Source organism: Heloderma suspectum, chromosome 8 (genome assembly GCF_057233095.1).
Source record: "Heloderma suspectum isolate Gila_16-S chromosome 8, 16-S_ref, whole genome shotgun sequence".
In the NCBI taxonomy this organism is placed as follows: domain Eukaryota; kingdom Metazoa; phylum Chordata; class Lepidosauria; order Squamata; family Helodermatidae; genus Heloderma; species Heloderma suspectum.
The window spans coordinates 3,591,384-3,611,665 of record NC_139465.1 but is presented as its reverse complement, the minus strand read 5'-3'; the positions used below and the strand labels follow the sequence as shown (position 1 = coordinate 3,611,665).

At 46.5% G+C, this 20,282-nt stretch overlaps 1 protein-coding gene across 4 annotated transcripts in view; it reads right to left on the bottom strand.

The window, feature by feature from the left end:
- GALNS (galactosamine (N-acetyl)-6-sulfatase) overlaps positions 1 to 20,282 on the bottom strand; it is a 71,525-nt gene that overhangs the window by 21,255 nt on the left and 29,988 nt on the right. For all 4 annotated transcript variants that reach the window (XR_014784701.1, XR_014784702.1, XR_014784703.1 and 1 more), the window contains exons 11-12: positions 16,414 to 16,516; positions 4,624 to 4,745 (exon numbers count right to left, since the gene is read on the bottom strand). Coding sequence is in view for 1 of the 4 variants with exons in the window: in XM_084812754.1 (XP_084668880.1) it covers positions 4,624 to 4,745; positions 16,414 to 16,516 (225 nt within the window). In the remaining 3 variants the exon portion in view is untranslated. The remainder of the gene's footprint in view (positions 1 to 4,623; positions 4,746 to 16,413; positions 16,517 to 20,282) is intronic.

Sequence of the window (20,282 nt, the reverse complement as noted above, 5' to 3'; positions counted from 1 at the left end):
ACTGTACCCCATTCAACACCAGGTCAACATCCCCCAGCCTCCTCTTATCTCCCACCAAAAGTACCTCGGTCTTGTCAGGGTTGAGCTTCAGCTTATTCCTCCCCATCCAGCCACTCACCGTCTCCAGACATTTGGACAGGGATTCTACGGCCAACCTTGGTGAAGATTTGAATGAGAGGTAGAGCTGAGTGTCATCCGCATATTGATGACACTGCACCCCAAACCTCCTGATGATAGCCCCCAGTGGCTTCACACAGATGTTAAATAGCATCGGGGAGAGGATGGAACCCTGTGGCACCCCACAAGTAAGTGGCCACGGGTCTGAAACCTCCTCTCCCAGTGCTACCCTCTGGTACCTGCCAAAGAGGAAGGACTGGAACCACCGCAATACAGTGTTTCCAATGCCCAACCCCTCCAGGCGGTCCAGGAGGATACCGTGGTCTATTCTAGACCATGAATATTCTAGAGTATTGGGCTAAGCCTGGGGAGTTCCAGGTTCAAATTCGCACTCATCCATGAAACTCTCTGGATGACCTTGGACCAGGCACTATCTCTCCACCCAACCTACTTCAAAAGTGTGTTGTGAAGACAGAAATGCGGGGGGACCACACACACTGCCTTGGGGTCCTGGGGAAAAGGTGGGATTATAAATGTAATTAATACATAAAATATCCAGCCCTCAGCTTAAGGCTTTTCCTGATGCAGAATTCATGCAGCAGGGTGACTGAGACTTGCTTCAGGAAGCACCATGGGGCAGGAATTGGTGTCTGAATTGGTGCAGCAAGACTTTTTAAAGTGTTGGCCCTGGCAAGGGCCCACACTTCAGGCAACTAAACATCTTGGGCCAGCACTGAATTCGGGCAACCGTAGCAGTGTAGTGTAGTGGTGAGAGTGACGGACTGGGAGCCGGGAGATCCGGGTTCTAGTCCCCACTTGGCCATGGAAGCTCACTGGGTGACTTTGGGCCAGTCACAGACTCTCAGCCCAACCTACCTCACAGGGTTGTTGTTGTGAGGATACAACGGTGAGGAGGAGGATAATGTAAGCCGCCTTGAGTTCCTTGCGAGAGGGAGAAAGGCGGGGTATAAATGCAATAAATAAATAAATAAATAGCAGTCAATTTCAGCTTTTGACCCCTCAAAAGGTTATCAATAATCTAATCACAAGATAAATTAATGCAGTATTTCACTAATTAAATAGGAAGATACTCTTCCCTGAAATTACACCTGTTCTGAATAAATATAAAAACCACAGCCATTAAATCAAGAAGAACCTATAAATGGAAGTTAGGCAACAGTCAACTCACTGGCAAAGGGGAAGGAAAGGAGGGGAAAGAAAAAGCCCCCAGGGCAAGAGAGGGAACGAACACTCTGAAGTATGATGCCAGCATGTCTGAAAGGCTCTGAAACCAGAAAAAAACAGAATATATAATTTTTCAAATCTCCAGGTTTTCAGACCCTGTTTGTGACTTCACGGGGAGGGCATAAAAACAGAATGAGCAAACTGGAGTATATACACACAAGACCTCCCCAACCCAGTGTCTTCCAGATATGCTGGACTACAACACCCATCATGGCTAGCCAGCATGGTCACTGGCCATGTTGGCTGGGGATAATGGGGGCTGGGGATAATGGGGGTCCAATACGTTTGGAGGGCAATGGGTTGGGGAAGGCTGACATACACCTTGGCCCCCTTCCCCTGCAGGGGAGGAAGCAAAGCCTCAGCCTGCAGGACATTCCCAGCAGGATGGGAGCTCAGCCTCCTTCCCCTCAATGGAGAAGAATGAACAGAGACAAAAGCAAGGTGGTGAAGAGTCACAGGCAGAGTGTTGTACTCTGGCTCTTCTTTGTTTGCAGGTCGCGGGGGGTGCCAGAACGATAGTTCAAAAACCACTCGTGGGGAAACGGTTACTAGAGTTTCTTGCATGCATCATTTTGCTTTTGTGCCACCAGCGAATCCAGCATGAACTGGGTTCTCAGTCACTGCAGCTGGCTCAAAGACTCTGCTAGCAAGACAGGACAGGTTCAGCCCCCTAATCACGGCCTTTACTTTATGTAGATTTTACGCAAATTGTGCTCACGTAGAAACCTACAGGTCAGCTGTAGCTCTCCAGCTCACAATTCATCCCCATGCTGCTTGCCCCTGCTGTTAACGCAGTGTGAATGACCAATGCTCCAGCTACTGAATCAACTGCAAGAAAACCCCGCATCAGTGCTGAAAAGCATACGTATGGAGTGCTCATCCGCTAGAAGGATTGAGACGGTGCCTTCTTTTGCTTCCATCCCTAGCCAAGAACACTAAGTGGGCAGCGGAGGCACACAATTCTGTGTTAACGGGGTGAGAGCAAGTGCTCCATTATTTAAAAGGGGACATGCAATTGCAACCCTGTCACTTCCAAAAGCACCTTGCTGTAAAAGCCACTATGGTGCAGGTGACACTGACAATGCTGGTTTCCTCTCTCCTGACCACTTCATTTTGTAAACAGGTTTTTTGGGGGACATAGCACATTGTCTTTGTTCGAAGGCTCACCGTAGCTTTCCAACTGATCCACCAAGCTTCTTCTGTTACGATGCCCATGCACATCCCTTGTACCGCTCTGCTGCTGTTCCTGGTGGCTGCTGGCATCACAGATTGCCTACTGATTCACACCCCTACACCACTGGGGTAGGGAGGAGGCCATGAAGGAGACGGATGAAGAACTGTGCTTACCAAACCATTGCCATGCAATCTCAGCTGATATCCATTACACTCCATTATACCATTCCTTCTCAGAAGAGGGCCACAGAGAGGCAGCATGACGTTTTGAGGAATGTGGATTTAATCTTAAATATAAGTCAGGGATGAGCAACACGTGGCCCATGGACTGCATGAAGCCTCTGCTGCCACCCACATTAAAAAAAAATAAATTAGCAAACAAAATGGTGACTGGAGCTGCTATGGAGCACCAAAATGATCTAAATTACCATGTAAACAAACTTAATTGTGACCCATTTGGGCGCTCTGTAGCAGTTCCTAAAACAATTTTGGGGTTTTTTTTTGCTTTTTAAAAAAAGATTCCTTCTTGTTTACAGCTCCTGTGGGGGAGGGGCAACCCGGGGAATGGTTCGGGGGGTGGGGGAATGGCCTCCCAATCTCCCAAGGTTTCCCACCCCTGGTATAAGTGAAAGGCCTACCTTTCACACCAGCTGCTTATGGAACATGCCAAGATCCTTTAGGAACATATCCCAGGATAGGCTATTTGTCCACCTATCATCTATTATGACTGGCAGCAGAGGGTCCAGGTAGAGAACTGTCTTTCCTGGCACGTACTGGGATTGAAGCTGGGACCTTCTGTCTGCAAAGCAGGTGCTCTACCCCCCCCCCCTTCACCACCAAGAGGGCTCCCCACTCCAATATTAAGATTATTGCTACCAAGAAGACAGCTCCTCGTGTTTAGACTCTTCAGTAAAAGCACCTTCAGGGGCTCAAAAAGGAGGGGACTGGGGAGAGTCTGGAGCACCACCAACAAAGCCCCAAGCAGACACTCGGCAACTGGGGGCTGGCTGACCAAGCAGGTTGCTCTCAGGTGCCTTCTCCCTGAAGAGCCTCCCTCTCCCACCACCTGCCCAAGACTGCTAAGAGTGCAGCCCCGAAACCGGCTTCCAGTCCTGCCCCCAGCCACAAGTGTGCCCTTGCCTAGCTTCTGTTCATTACAAGGGAGCTTGCACAGGAGAACTATCTCACACTCCACGGGTCAGCTATGCCCACGGGACAGTGCTGTTGCACTCACATCCTGCTTGTGAATTTCCCGCAGGCAGCTGGTTGGCCGCGGTGTGAACAGAATGCTGGACTAGATGGACCTTTGTGCTGATTCAGCAGAGCTCTTCTTATGTTCTTATTTCCACCTCCTGCTTTGCACTGTACGGCACCCCAAAATTCACCACTCAAGGCAGGCGCCTTGCTTTTGATCTCAGAGTAGAGCTGCCTCCCTCTGTGGCCACAAAAAGCAAGTTTGGTTGGTTTCAGTTCATGTTACCTGCTTGTCAGTGGGGTGTATGGCTGTCGCACTTTCACAATAATATACTTTGATCCAACTTGGCTCTTTCTCAGAACTTCAGGCCTGGGGGCCTAATCCAGCCCATTGGGTTTTCCAGATGGTCATGCCCTCTTCCCCTGGCCCCACCACCATTCCCTTAACCACCGATTGTTTGGTGGTTCCTGGTTTCTATGAAGTTTCGCCCCCATTCTAAAAGGTTGAAATGCTTCTCCTAAGGCTGAGTTACTGGCAGTAATCACTATAAGCTATAATAAGCTGGCATTTTTTGTATTTTTGGCCCCACCTCTTTTGCCTTTGCCCTCACCCCCTTTGCCTTCACCCCCACCCACCACTGGAATGAGGCCCCCGAGAGCGTCTCCAAAACGGAATTCTGCCCTCAGGCTGAAAGAGGTTTCCCACCCTGCCTTAGTTGTTAAACACATCTACAGTATTACTTTACTTTTCTCTGTGTGCTGCTAAAGAACAAATCTGTGATGCTCAGACGTTTGCATCACTTCACACAAGGAGAAGGCAAAACAGTGAAAAGGCATGCTTCATCGGCTCCTTCAGCTCACCCTCAAGCACCATTTATCATGTGCCTTCCTCACCTTATTGGATACTTTTCCCCAGGGTCCTTTCCCAAGTGGAAGAGCAGCGGAAGTTTGGAGTGCTCCTCTTGATCATGGGTAGTTACTCCAGATACATTCTGTCCGGGGCAGAAATCAATGCCCTGCATTGGAAGAGCAAAGTCATTCACAAAGATAAGTGACAAGAGCTGGAGGAAAGGCAGACAGACAGACAGTCCCTGTGGGTTGCATGAGGAGGCCCAAGAGTATCTTGAATCCTCAGCAGTCTCCGTTTTTATTAAGACAGAAATGCCTCAGTCTTCTGATTTAACTGAAAAACCTGGAAGCAAATTAATACTTTCAAAAGGTTCATAAGGTTGTTGATTTCATAATGTTTGTAAGGTTGTCAAGTTTTACTGCACTAATACTAATGACTTCAAAAGGCTGAAACCATTTTTCTCAATTAATGAGTCATTACCAGAATCTCCCACACGCAAGCTGGCTGCCAGGCTCACTTGAGGACAGGAAATGCTTCCTCATTTTATTACATTGATATCCCTCCTATCTTCCACCTGGAAATCTCAAGACAGTGCATAGAGGGCTTCCCAGGGGGTTTCCCACCCAGACAGAAACCATCCAAGGTGCCCTCAGGCCAAAGCAGCAATCATTATTTCCTGGATGTTCACACACATACACACATAATAAACATCAAAATTTGCTGTGAAAAAAGGCAAACTCCGTATTAGGCATAATTAGGAAAGGAATTGAGAATAAAACTGCCAATATCATACTGCCCTTATACAAATCTATGGTGTGACCACACTTGGAATACTGTGTACAGTTCTGGTCACTACACCTAAAAAAGGATATTGTAGAGCTGGAAAAAGTGCAGAAAAGGGCAACTAAAATGATCAAGGGGCTGGAGAAACTCCCCTATGAGGGAAGGTTACAACAGTTGGGATTTTTTAGCTTGGACAAAAGGAGGGTAAAGGGGGGACATGACAGAAGTGTACAAAATTATGCATGGTGTGATGAAAGTGGATAGGGAAACATTTTTCTCCCTCTCTCATAATACAAGAACCCAACAGGGTCATCCCATGAAGCTGATCGGTGGGAGATTCAGAAGAGATAAACAGAAGAACTTCTTCACACAGTGCATAGTTAAACTATAGAATTCACTTCCACAAGATGTAGCGATGGCCACCAGTTTGGGTGGCCTTATAAGGGGACTGGACAATTCATGGAGGAGGATAAGGCTTTCAATGGCTACTAGTCTTGATGGCTATGTGCTACCTCCAGTATCAAAGACAGTCTGCCTAGGTACACCAGTTCCTGGGGAACATGGGTGGGAAGGTGCTGTTGCACTCATGCCCTGCTTGTGGGTTTTCCACGGCCAGCTGATTGGCCGCTGGGTGAACAGAATGCTGGACTACATGGATCTTTGTTCTGATCCAGTATGGCTCTTCTTATGTTCTTATGTGAGGAACTACTGAGGCTAGAACCAGGAATCTACAGCTCAATGCAAAAAGCTGCCCTACATGGTGAGCAACCAGGGATTCAGGCTGAATTCCATTTTGGATAACCTCCCAAGGGGCCATATTCCAGTGGTGGGTGGAGCTGAAGGCAAAAGGGGTGGGATCCAAAATTCCTGCGTATTTTAGCGTCAAGCTTTTACTGCAAGTAACTAAGCCTTAGGAGAGGCATTTCAACCTTTTAGAGGGAGGGGCCATAGCTCAGTGACAGAGCACATGCTTTGCATACAGAAGGTCCCAGGTTCGATCCCCAGCATCTCCAGGTAGGGTGAGGAAAGACGCCTGCCTGAAACCCTGGAGAGCCGCTGCCAGGCAGTGTCGACAACACTGGGCTAGATGGACCAAGGGTCTGACTCAGTGTAAGGCAGCTTCTGATGTTCCTAATGGGGAAAAATGCACAAAAGCTGGGAAACCACCGAACAGTGGTCAGGGGAAAGGGTGTGGACCCCCAAAAGGCTAGATTTGGCCCTGGAGCTTGAGGTTCCCAAGCCCTGATTTAAATAAAAACAGCAAGGGACCAACAAATTTATTTATTTTATTACATTTATATCCCACCTTTTTTCCTCCAAGGAACTCAAGGTGGCGTACATAATCCTCCTCCTCTCCATTTTATCCTCACAACAACAACCCTGTGAGGTAGGTTGGGCTGAGAGTCTGTGACTGGCCCAAAGTCACCCAGTGAGCTTCCATGGCCGAGTGGGGACTAGAACCCGGATCTCCCAACTCCCAGTCCAGCACTCTAGCCACTACACCATGCTGGCTCTCAAATGAGATACTGGCTCAAAGAGGTGGCCCCAGAAGGTGCCTCTCTGCTTATCACATGGGCTCCCTTTTCCTCCTGCTAGAAAGCGAGCACATTTCTACCTAGTGGAGGGGCAGCAATAGACGCAACCCCTCCCTGCCCTTCCATCGTCTGGAGAACCTAGAAGTAGCGAGAGAGAATGCATGGTTGCCTAGCAACAGCCACATATGCATCTATACCTCCCCACCTCTAGTTGCCTGAAATGGATGTCTGAGGCAGCTAGGGATGGGAGCAGGGAGGCAAGATGAAGAGTTTGCCCTGCCTTGCCTCCTCCTTGCTTTTGCTTGCTTTCACCTTGGAGACTAAGCTTGGGTCTATTGCACATGCAGCAGAAGGAGAGGCAGGAAGGAAGGTGGCAGAATGGACTGGACCCTTGCAGGCTGCAAGTGGGGAATTGCATTTTAAAAACCAAAAATAAACCTCAAAGTCCCTTAAAACAAGGAAGTAGAGCAGCAGGAAGAGGGACAGGCTGGAACCTAACTCCTCGGATGCAAGGAGGGTTTCCTGCAAGTGTTCCAAAATGGTAGCTCCTATCCACACCCTGAAATGGAGCTGTCCATTCAGCTGTGCCAGGATTCCGCCAACTTGTTTTACAGCATGCGTGGACCAGGTACTTATCTTCTTGGCTAGAGGGCTGCAAGTTGGTAGTAACTCTTCCAAGAACTCCCCTCCTCTCGTACCTCTTAAAAGATGACTGATGGCCACCATACTTGGGCAACCTTGGGTCAATCCAGAGCTTTGGGTCAATCCAGAGCTTTGGGTCAACAGCCCCAGTCCCTCAACTTGGAAGCTATCCCCTTCTTTACCAGACCCAAGAGAATGCCAGGGCCAGCATGTGCCCCCGCCCCTGGAAGAATCCTCTTTGGAAGATGATCTGGAGCCTCCTGAGCCAAATGTCCTTGGGGAAGATGTCACTTCAGGGGACCCCAGGGTGGACCAAGAAGGTCCTGGGCCCTCAAGAGAGGCAGAAAGCTCTGCTGCTGAGTCAGAGGGGGATGGTGAGCCACTACGCAGCCCCTGATGACAAAGAAGTGCCCACTTACAGAAAAAGACTCCGCAAGAGTAAAGGTCTCCTTGTGAGCAAGGCTCTCCTCATGAGTAGGACTTCTGCCAGAGGGCCTGTGCTGAACTGCAGCTGATCCCTGGGTGGGACTCTGGGAGCTCTGGTGACATCAGCCTCCAGTTCCACTCTAGCCACTGCTTCGGCAGCCCAGATCCTGGGCGCTGTGTACCTTGGCCACCTTGCTCCAGCCATGCACTCAGGACAGCATGGAAAGGCCATTTAAGGCAACCTTCCCCAACTGCAGGTCTTTCAGATGTGTTGTATTTTATTCTTTTAAATACTTGTAGTATATTTTATTGCTGTTTTTATTGTGTTTTTCATCATTTTTAATACCACATCAGTTTTTATTGTGTGTTTTATTGTTTTATGCTATCTTAGGAGGGATCCTGCAATGGAAGGTGGCCAAGAAATATTTTAAATAAGATATATACATTTTATAGTTTTAACTGTTTGAATGGCATTTTAGTCTTATAGCTGTTTGTAATCTGCACAGGGAATGTTGGTTATTGGGCAGATTAAATATATAATTAATTATATATAATTGGGCAGATTAAATATATAATTAATAAATAATAAATTGGACTACAACCCCCATCAGTCCCAGCCAGCATGGCCAATGGACTGAGGCTGATGGGGTTGTAGTCTGATAAATGTGGAGGGCACCCAGTTGGGGAAGGCTAACTTAAGGGAGGTGGGGTGGCGCAGTTGTACTGTTTGCACATAGAACAAGCATGAAGCTGAAAGGCTTTCTGCGGACATTGGAGGGGATTTGAATGGCAAACAATTTTCTAAAAATATCCTGTGTGTCTTTAATGGACAGGCTGGTCAGTGGAGCAGTTAATATTCTGCTTTTCAATAAAGTAAGAAAGGTTAGAAGCCCATGAAATCCCATTTACCTGCACAGAGCTATAGATTCCTGAATCAGTGGCTGGAAAAATAAAAAGAGGGAGAGAGAGTTGCTTGATAAGCTGCAGCAGGCAACCCATAATGGATTTTAAATGGATGCGGAGGTGATTGACCTTTTCACCTTCTGGTGCTGGAGCCCTCAGAGACCAAGCAAGGGTTGCATTTGTGCAAAGTAGAAAGAAAAAAGACTGCAATGACAACAGCTAATCAAAGCCAAGACATCACTTACAAGTTGTAATTTGGATGCAAATCAAAAAGGCTATTTAATTAATAGCCAGCTAATTAGTAGAGTGCTCCTCTAGTGCAAATGTTTTCTTTTGAGGTAAGAATTTATTCTCTGGGTATTTGCTTCCATGCTGCTCTCTTTACAGAGCACCCTTGGCTTCTTGTGTTAATAAAGCCTTGCAATTAGGGATTCAATTAGTCACCTAGGGTGACTAGACGAGGCTGGACAGCCATCTGTCAGGGATGCTCTGACTTGGATTCCTGCACTGAGCAGGGGGTTGGACTCGATGGCCTTGTAGGCCTCTTCCAACCCTACTATTCCATGGTTCTATGATTCTAGGGTGGGTTAAAAACTACCTCCAGGTGACCAGGAAAGGATGACCACCTTCCGGTGTGAGCTGTGCACACAGATGCAGTAGCCACTTTCAGCCAAGGAAACATAGCAGCACACTGTGGCGGCTGCACCTGTACTCTCCCTGGGTCTGGCCTTCGCTCCTGACAGCAAGACAGACCACTTGGACAAGCAGGCGGCTATATTACGCCAGCCTTGTTTCCCAAGGGGGACAACATGGCTACTACTTCTTTCTTTCAAAGACAGTAACCATAGAAGGAGCTTCCCAGTCTGATCCCTCTGCGGTCTGTTTCCTACTCCTTAAAACCCTGTGGCCACCCTGTTCCACTTGAAACCAGGATGGCCCAAGAATGGATGATGCCCACTTTTTCAATGGGTGGGAATAGTGGGGAGTCTAATCTGCTTTACCTTCTGTAAAAAAAAAAAAGTGGGGGAGTGTTTATTAACAAGTCATTTTGCATATGTATGCTAAAGGAGATGAGAGGAAGGGAGATGAGAGGGAGAGCAGGGCTATTCCACCAGCCCTACTGAAATAATTATTTTTCTCCCTCTTCCCTCCCCATTCCGTTTTCCTTGTGTGTCGTGCCTTTTAGATTATATGCCCCTGTGGGCAGGGGCTGTCTAATTAAATTGACCTGCTCTAGGAACCTTTTTGGTTGAGGAGTGGCATAAAAATACTTCAAACAAAGAAATAAGAAGAGAAGCCATCTTGTTTTGAAGACTAATGCCAGAGGAAACAGGCTGGATCCTTAAGGGGAACCCAAGCATACATAACCAAGCCTGCCAGTTGACACTAAATGAGGCTTTGACCGACTGCTTCAGTCCGAGGGATCCAAGGCTGCTTCTGGCCAAGATCCAGAACAGCTTCTCTTGGGCATGATCCTCAACAAGGGCAGGCACCGTCAAAAACAGGCACAGAAATCCCCACCTGACCTCACCTCCTTCTCACCTCCTGTAAAGCCAGAAAGAGATTTTTCCTTGAAGGGAGAGTTCAACAGTGACCTACTTTTAATCACCTATTGGTTTTCTATAGCCAAAGTTTGCAAATGTGGCCACTGTACACATCCCCAAGCATAGAACATGACCGTCAGAGCCACTCCGAGTATGACGCGCAAACTCTTTTCTTCTCTTGACCCCCATCCCCACGCACACCCCTCGGCTTCCTTCAGTCGCATCCATTCTGCCACCTGCACTGCTTCCAAAGAACTTAGCTGTCATGCATGCACACAGAGACGTGGGCACGACCTTGGCCACGGTGCTCAACGGCTGCCCTGCTCATGCATCAATTTCCCAAGCAAATGGACCACAGATGCTCAGTCGATAGGAACATGAGGCGATGCAGCAGGCAGCTGCCAGTTGGCTTGCCGCCAAGCAGTGGAACCACTGTGTGTGTGCATGCACGCATGTTAACAAACGGCCTTTGGCAATCCATCACCTGGGCGCTATCCCAGATGGCTCTGACCCGATGAGCCTTCGTGGATTATGATATCCGCCTGCCCAGTGCAGGGAGCCTCTGTCCTCTTGCCAAGGCTGCCGCATTCCAACGGAGAGGAGGCAGCGCAGCAACAGGAAAGAACTGCTAGGGACCAGAACTGTGAAGAAGCAGGCTGGCTGAGTCAGGACTCCCAGCACAACAGAACTCTTGGTCCTTCAGCTAGTTGCCTCATGGAAGAGAGCTCATTGTTGCGGATCCAGAGGATCTAGAATTAGGGTTGGAAGTTGTACTCCCAACACATCTGCAGGACATCAGGCTGGGGAAGGCTGTGGTACAGAGTGAACCCCCCAGCCCACCTGAAAATGCTGCTGCTGCTGCTAGTGCTATGGCTCCTTCTCAGCAGCTGCTGCTTCAGCCCCGTTGAACAAAAATTGGTTCTCACATGTTAACTGTCTGGAGGGGACCAGAGAGAGAGAGGGGGGGGACACAAATCAGAAAGTCTCCATCGGCTTTCAAGCAGAAGCGATCGATGGCTAACCCACATGCTCAGAGGACCACAATCAAATGTCATTATTTGTGAGGTTCTACTTGGCTTCACACCGCACACCCTACCCCCGCAGAAAAGGTGCTATCGATTGCTTTGTGTCAAGACGAGAAGGGCAATCGGAGAAGGCTGCGGCATGAAAAGCCCCTTTGGCATTTTATATTAAAATAATAGGGGTCTTTTGTATAAACACAGACACAAAACCTTTTAAAAATACACAGTGGCCTTTATGATAAAAAAAAACACACACCGAAAGCTAACAAGATATGAAGCTGACAGCGCTAGGGAGAGGCTGAAGTTATCGGCTAATATGCAATCCACCCAGGGACTTTGAAAAATATATCTCCTTACCAAGACTGCAGTTAGGGCCATAATGGAGACAGAAGCAAGGCTTGTGAAGGGCTTTGCAGACTGGGAACAAGCAGGGAAGGGGCCTTTCACCTGCTACCAGGAAAGCACCAGGGGAAGGTCAATGAGAGTGGAGTGCCTGCACCGTACAGTGTTGGATAAAGACGAGGTGGGGTGGGGGTGCCGAGTTCAAATCCCCAGTCAGCAATGAAGCTCTCTGGGTGATCTTGGGCCAGTCACTCTCTCAGCCTAACATGCCTCACAGGGTTGTTGTGGGGATAAAAGTGTGCGTGGGGGGGGGGGGATCGGGTACACTACCTTAGGCTCCTTAAAGGAAAGGCACGATAAATATCTAATAAATGAACAAGCTGTGGGACTACAAACACACACAATCAACAGAGGCCATGTGCATTTTAACAGCACAACCCTTTGTCCTGCTGTATGGTAGGATCAGATGGGGCGGGGGGGAGGAGCTGTGGTAGGACGGTGGAGAGGGAGGGCTGCTCACACACTCTATGGCTGCATCCTAAAGGACGTGAAAGCTCCCTTCAGGTCCCCAGCATCCGTGCAAATCTGCTTCAAACTAGGACGATTTCCTACAGAGAGAGGCAGTCAATGCACGAAGATGGCACATGCATCCATTCCACTGCACATATTTGTGATGGCAAAGTGCGACCAACAGAACCAGGTTAGTCCCGCCTTTGCCCCTTTCCAGGTGGAACAGGTGAGGTCAGGGAGGGGGTCCTGGCACTTCTAAAGCAGCATGGTATATGTAATCATGGGCCCTTCACCTTTCCAAAAATTCTCCAAGAGTTTCTCATTCCTGTGGCATCTCCAGTGGATTCTCCCCATAAAGCCTATGCAGAATTAAAAGAGTTACCTACTATTCTGGCCCAGAAAATAATTTCGCCTCCAAAAACGTAACACCTTAAATTTCTTAGATATTTACAAGCATCCCCCCACCCCACACTAAACTTCCCTTCTGCTCAACACAACCCATTCGTCAGCTTCCAAGTGTTATGAAAATTTGAAATGGCATAGTCAAGAACCACTTGCAAATTACAACAGCTCTTTTACAGCTGCTGCATGGCAGCTAAGTAAATATTCCAAATGCAAGCCCTCCCGCACAACTTACAGCTGCAAAGCAACACTGCCAGGTTTGCTTTAGCCATGTGGATTTCCTGTTGAGTGGGCTTATATTTCTTCTTTTGGCACTTTGAGGAAAACAGGTGCTTGCAAAAGAACATTTAGATTCACAGTCCCGCAAGAGGAAAATACCAAGGTGTTGTAGCTAGAAAATAGACTTTGACAAAGAAATAACTCAAATGAGAGAACACCAGCTCAGGGCGGGGGGTGGGGGGCAGGGAGGACAAGTCTGTTTTTTGCCTCTGTCACTGGGAACACAAGCCTTCACCAAAGACCATTGTGCGGATAAGGAAGACCAGCTAGAAAAGGTTAAACATAACAAGAGTTTAAGAAGGCAAGAACAGCCTGCTGTATTTTAGCACACTGCTGCCATCAGATTCATGAAAACATGAATACTCAAGAATGCATTCAAATAAGAAGTGATCTCAGGAGCAAAGAAGAGTAGCCAAAGTGATTGCAAGAATGAAGAGCCTTGGCTGATGAGCAAAGATGAGCGGAGATGGGCAAATCATGGCTCAGCATCCACCTGCAGAGTGAAAGCCCATACTTAGCTCTCAGGAGAGCACTTATATGCATGGAAAGGTAATTGGATCTCTGAACGCTGTCCACCACTCTCATCATCACAGCAATTGGGACCTTCGTGAAACTAATTTATTCAGCACTGGCTGGAGGAGGGAGAAGAGATAACCACTGTCCCTGCCCTCAAAAGGTTTAACAACAAAACTTCTGATAGCTGTTTAGACATTCCTGACCAACGTCAATCCCATTTAGACTGAGTTTAACATTCATTTTACCATCACAGCTTTGAAACTGGGATCCATTCGTTCTGATTGTGAAGGCTTCTGGGATATAATTCTGGCTCTGAGGAAGCGGACGGCAAACCTTGCAGTCCCCCTTGGTCTAGCACAGTCTGACATCTGAATCAAGCAGCCGATGATGAGCCACAGAAGAGACCCAAAAATTACCCACGACAAAAGCGCCTCTCATTAACAGAAGCTCCAGTGCGTGTTCTACTGACAGCTGGAATTTCTGATGTCACTTAAAATGTATCCATTAAGGCTCCCATTTTGCAATGAAACCAACAAGCCAAAGTCACTCCAGCTTCTGTAACTCCCAACCCCAATATCAATAATATTGATATGAAAACTGGAGGCAGCAAAAAGGAGATTGTGTAGCAATTAAACCTTGGGAGTGTTTCAAGTATCTGCAATCGAAAGCATAACGATATTCAGCATTCTAATTTAAAAAAAAAAAAAAAAGCTAGCTAGGGTTGTAATTAATGTCTGAGCACCAGAAGAAGAATTGCAACAAATTTTAACCCCAGCACCCTTGGCATGTTGTTAATGGCTGTTCTGTCCACTAATTCTGTGCTCCAATTTTACCCACATCAACCATAGACGACACAAGCGGCAGGAAAGCAAATGAATTTTTAATCATCCTTCTGATGTACAGTATAATTGCTGACTTTTATCAACTAGCAGTTAAACAAAGACTTAGAAAGGAATAAACATTCCTTAATTGCATGTCTGCCACTGCTCACAGGAGGATAACCTTGGAAATGAGTAAGTGGTCCCCATTATCACAGCTATACGCACACAGGCAGACATGGTACAAGAGGCTCAGGTCAAGAGCAGGTGTTTCGGCTTTGCTTCCCAATGTCAGGGTACATGCTAGATGCTTAACTTGCAGCAGAGAAACAAACTGATCTCAATTGTCATCTTTGCATAAAGTATGTATGTAAATGTGTGTGTGTGTCTGTGTGTGTGTGTGTGTGGTAGCCCTCCCTCTCGTACTTCCAGACTTACGCCCCCTAAATTTTGAAGAACCCCATTCTCTCCAAAGAGTTGGGTATGAGGGCCCTGGGAGGGCGCAACTAGGACATGAGAGAGAGAAGTGGAAGCCATCTCCGGGTGCAGTTAAAAATTACTGGCAGGATTAGTCCAAATGCTATGTTTCATAAATGCGCAAGTCCCAATGTCAGAGCAATATGGCAAGCACAGCTGGAAGAAGGTTGTGAGTGACCAGATAGAGGTTGATGGGAGCAAGTACAGAAAGCTGCAACTAAAAAGGGGAGGAGGAGAGCAGCCAATGTTGGGTGGGGGGCAGGGGAGAGAAAGAGAATAGAGAAGAAACCATTTCATGAGGACCAACTACCTCACCTGGAATGATTGGACTGCCCTAGAGCTAGCTGTTTTTCTGAAGGGTATTCTGGGATTTATTGTGTACCATCTGTGGCCTGTTAGAGCTGGGCAGGCCTCTCCCTTGGCCACATGTAATCCTCCGCTCCTCCCTCCTTCCGATGCATTAGGTACCACTAGAAATGGGGTGCTGCAATAAAGTGTGTATGTATCGCCATAGCTGCCTTTTCTAACCTGGTGCCCTCCAGATATGTTGGACTACAGCTCCCAGCACCCCCAAGCCAGCTTGTTCAGGAAGGCAGTTGAGGCTCCTGTACATCACAGAGTCCACAGCAGGGAATACAAATCCCAGCTAGAGGGAAGCAGAAGATGGATGGAAGCCTGGCCACAACCAGCAGGGGAGAGAGAGGAGGGTCTCGTGGTACCCACCCTGGAAGCTCAGCACCCTGTCCTGAGCCCTCTGTTCAGCAGAACACAGAACTGGGGGCTTGATAAATTTTATTCCTCCACAGAAGTGGAATGATGATTCACTCCTCCTTGCTGGATGATCAAAGCTGCTTTTTGCCATTTTTCTCCATTTTGTTCTTTCTTGTTCTTAACTAAAGCTCTAAACTCTGGGGCATTTCATGACTGGCAATGCCATGAGTCTGGCAGGTTGATTATACCCTTCAAAGTGAAGTAGATTTATTTGGTGCTGCAACTATTGGCCATTCCGACAAGGGTGGTGCCAGAGAGTCCCAAGGTTCCTGCTGCATCATTTTACACACTGTAGCTTCTCTGGGCATCCTGGGTGCAGGTGCAGTTGCTAAAGGTCTTTGAAGATGCTTGAATGGACATGTCATCTCCATACATGGGGGTAGGGGAGAAAATGTCACCTTTGCTGGAGCCAGTTAGAAAGTTGTGGTGGAGATTTTTACACAACACTCTGAGGCTCAAGGAACTGAAGTTTTGTTTCTTGTACGTGGATCATCTTGAAGTAATTGCAGTTCCCATTCCCTTCACCCTATATCTTTCTAGTCCCTGGGCCAGACTCAAGGCAGGGCAGGAGTGGGCAACTTGTGGCCCTATTGACACATTTGGCCTACAGCTTTCATGATCCATCACCACTGGCTAATGGGAGTTGTAGGCCAAAACATCTAGAAGGCCACAAGTTGCTTACCCCTGTTCTAGAGGCTAGTGTTTTCTGGCCATCAGGGTAGCAGTGGGCTAAAAGCATATTCTTTATGCATTTAGAAGATGGAGCAAAGGAGAAATTATGATGATTGATGTTTCACTTTTGGGGTTGTGGGGAGGTGTATTTCCATGGAAGGGAAGGAAAGGAAAGGAAAGGTTTTCAATTACCTGGCTGAATTGCTCCCAGGAATTGCTCCAGGTCCAATAATGGGCCTTATAAAGCCCAAGCCGTGCTGCCATCATCTCATTGCCCCGGTAATAAAATATTGGCCTGATTGAGAGAAGGGATGAGGGAGGGAGGGACAAAGAGAGATGTACAACTGCATGAGAAATGTAACGTTTCCAAACAAGCTGCTTTTTTCTTTTCTTTTTTTTGGCAGCCACAGAGATAAGGGAGACAAACACTTTAACAGAGCCTGGCTGGCAACTCAGCTATCAGTCAGAAGCAGGTTGCCTTCTAATAGCCTCTGCCGCAAGGTTTTCAATTAGCATTTTTTAAAGCGTCCATCAACGTGAGAGCCTGTGTTGCATGAGCAAGAATGAAATGTTATGCAAGTCGTCTTGCCAGCAATTGTTAATCCTTGAACTACCAGACCATGTAATTTCACACAGAGCCTGACGACTTAAAATACTCCAGAAAGAGAGGCACCTGTTTGATGGAGATTTAAAAGATACAGGAGGCCAGATCTTCCACGTATGGCCATGGAAAGCCAGGATGTACACATGTGCTCTGAACACGGGCAAACTGGTCACAGAAGGGGTGATGTTGGGTTAATTAGACAAATAATTGTCTTGCCATCTGCCTTTTGAACGACAGTGCATACACACACAACCAATGACCCTGGGAGGGGTCACAAAAGTATAGAGGAACAGAATTTTAAAACAATGTCCCTTCTATGCTTGTGTGTAAAGGATGCAAGAGAGAATTTTCCTACCCATTCTGACACTGATGGCCAGATGTTTTCAATGCATGCAATGCAGATCAACTGCTAACTGAATGAAGACTCTTATTGGACTGGTGAGCAGGTGCTAACAATGTAGATAAGCAAAAGGAGAGGTCTGCATTAATTCACAATTTCAGGAGGATGTTCAGAAAATAACATGAAAATAGTTTGCCCTCCTTCCCTTGTCCTGTCACTGACCTTCCCTGATCAGTGCTTCACTTCTAGTGATTTGTATATGAAGCTTAGTACCTAATTAGAGAGGAACTAATATAATCCTCACATTGTCCCTTGCTTACTTTGAAGCAGGTGTTTGCAATCTCTCTCATCTTGGCTGTTCTCCCGCCCCTTACACTCTTTCATTATTAACCTTTCTTATCTTTTTTTAATGTATTTGCTCATATTCATCCATCCACTATTTTTTTGCTGCTAATTCCTTTGCATTGGGAGTAGTGGGTTCTTTCTTATCTTGCAAAAATCCAGTTGCTTCACAATCCCCTAAAAACATCTCCTCCTCACCCACCACCATTTTTTTTATATACTACATCAAAATTATGAGGCTCCCTTATAGTGGGTCAGACTAGCCCAGTCTATCTAACCCTGTGTGGTCTCTTCTGACCGCAGCAGATCTCAGCTTCAGAGATCTTTCCCATTCCCTGCTACCTGATCCTCATTTTAAATGGCTATGCCAGGGAGTGAAACTGGGACCTTCTGGGTACAAAGCATGTGCTCTGCCACTGAGGTAGGGACAGTGGAGTAATATATATTCAGTATTCGTTCAAAATACCCAATCCAGAAATAGAGGCACAAAATTTCCAGAAATTTTGAGGCCATGGGGAAAAACGCATTTCTGGACTTTTTCGGAAAAATCGGAAATTTTGGAAAAATGGAAAAACAAGCAATACTTATTATTTGTAGCACTCTTCACAGATCTAAAGTCACTTTGTTGCTTTAAGACAGCCTTCCCCAACCTTGTGCCCTCCAAGATATTTTGGACTTCAGCTCCCATCAGCCTCAGGCAGCATGGCCAATGGTCAGGAATGGTGAGCACTATATTCCAAAACATCCAGAGGGCACCAGGCTGGGGAGGGCTGCTTTAGGAACATAAAGCAGCCTTTCTGTTCATACAGTTATTTTATGTATGACTCAGTTTGCTCATCAAATTATCATTATATTTTAAAACTTTAAAAAGTAAACTCAGTAAATTTGTAATTATTGTCTGAATGGATTAGACCTACATTAAATGACTGCTACAGCATCAGAACTACAGGACTCTATAGAACAAACCCCAAGCTAAATATACTTTAGATCAATAATGTTAATAGGAACTGAAAGAACTGACTATGTTGGGAAACTTACAGAGAGGATTAGAAAAGTATCATGGCTTCATTATTTCCAGATATTTTACATCTCTAGTCTTTCTATAAAAGTGGTCTTATTACATAGTTTTTAGAAATCATTTTGCAGGGAGTAAAGGCTGGGTAACAATATATAAATACTTTGTCTTAAATTCTATAAGAAATTTCATAATCCAAAGCTGTTCAATTTCCCAAGGGGGGGGATGGGGGGGATTCTTGAATTTTTCCCGGTCTTCACATCTCTGCCCAGAAATCCAACAGGAGGAAGCATTTATCTATAGGAAACACACCAAGATGGAGTGGTCAGAGAGGTGTGATTAAAACAGAATAAAATGAATAAAATGGGAGTACTGCAACCATGAGGGACAAGCTGCAATGAAAAAAATAATAATAATGCAACAACGGGCATTTGCACCCCACATCACTCCCAAACCACAACTGCTCTAAAATGAATTCAATAAAGGCAAAAAGGAAGAGCAGCTTTCCCCACTGCATCGTTGGTAAAGAGACAGGAGCAACTTTGGTAGCGTGGCTGGAGGATGGAAGGTGAGAGGGACTTAGCTTCTGGATCTACAGTGGTGGTATCCTGCATTCTATTTCTCACTGTGGCTTTACCCACTTTCCATTTAGCAGAAGGTCACAGGCCCATAAATGGCAGGGAAATGCCCCCCTGAAGGCTCCTCCTCCCTCAACTGTCACCATCAGCAGCCATTCCAGCAGGCTGAGCTGAGGGAGATGAAAGGGGGAAGCAGGACCATTCCACTAGCGCTGCTGAAAGACTTAATTCCCCCCTCTTCCCTCCCCATTCCTTCTAGTTATCATGGATTCACTGTCCTCCTCCCATATGAATTTGTCTAGTCCTCTTTTAAGCCCTGCTGAAAGACCACTTGTTTTTTCCCTCTACTCTCCCCATCCCTTTCCCCTCGTCTGTCATGTCAGCCTGTGGGCAGGAGCTGTCTTCTTTTTCAGAGTGGGCCCATTCGCATGTAATAGTGGCAAATTGTGGGTTAATTAATTAACCCAAGATCTGCCATGGTGCATGCTTCCGCCATTTTGAATATGCAACCTCCAATCAGCCTTCTCAGAGGCCGTTCTGTGACATGCAAATCTGGACATCATGCATTCATCACAGGTTAAACAATACGAAGTTAACCTAACAACTAATTGTAAATTAAGTCTGGGTAGTTTAACCCACGATTCACCCATAGTGTCCAGGTTTGCACTTCACGGAGCAACCTCCAATTGGAGACTGCATATTCAGAATAGAGGTTGTATGTGACCCTGGCAAGTCTTGCGTTAATTAACCCATGATTTGCTGCCATTAAGTGTGAACTGGGTCATTATGCAAGCCACTACAGGAGCCTTTTTGGCTGAGAAGCAGGATAAAAATAAATATAGAAATAAAATTACAAGCTACTGAACATATTAAAATATGCTATCTGCCCAATCCATATACTTAATGGAAAGAAAAAAAGAAACTCATGCTGCACTTCACATGTTGCTGTATGCAGGCTTTTCCCTATACAAATGAATCCCTGTGCACAAATTCACACCTGTTTTAAGCCTCATAGCTCCTAATGAAAGAGTCCTGCAAAGGAACTTGGCCAGACAGTGTTCAGACAAGGTTACAATGAAACAGATGCATACTTTGAGCTCCAGAAACAAACCTCACAAAAGCTCTAGATCTCAGCTACTCACTCCTCAAAAAAGAAAAGAAGGGGGAAAAAAGACCCATTCC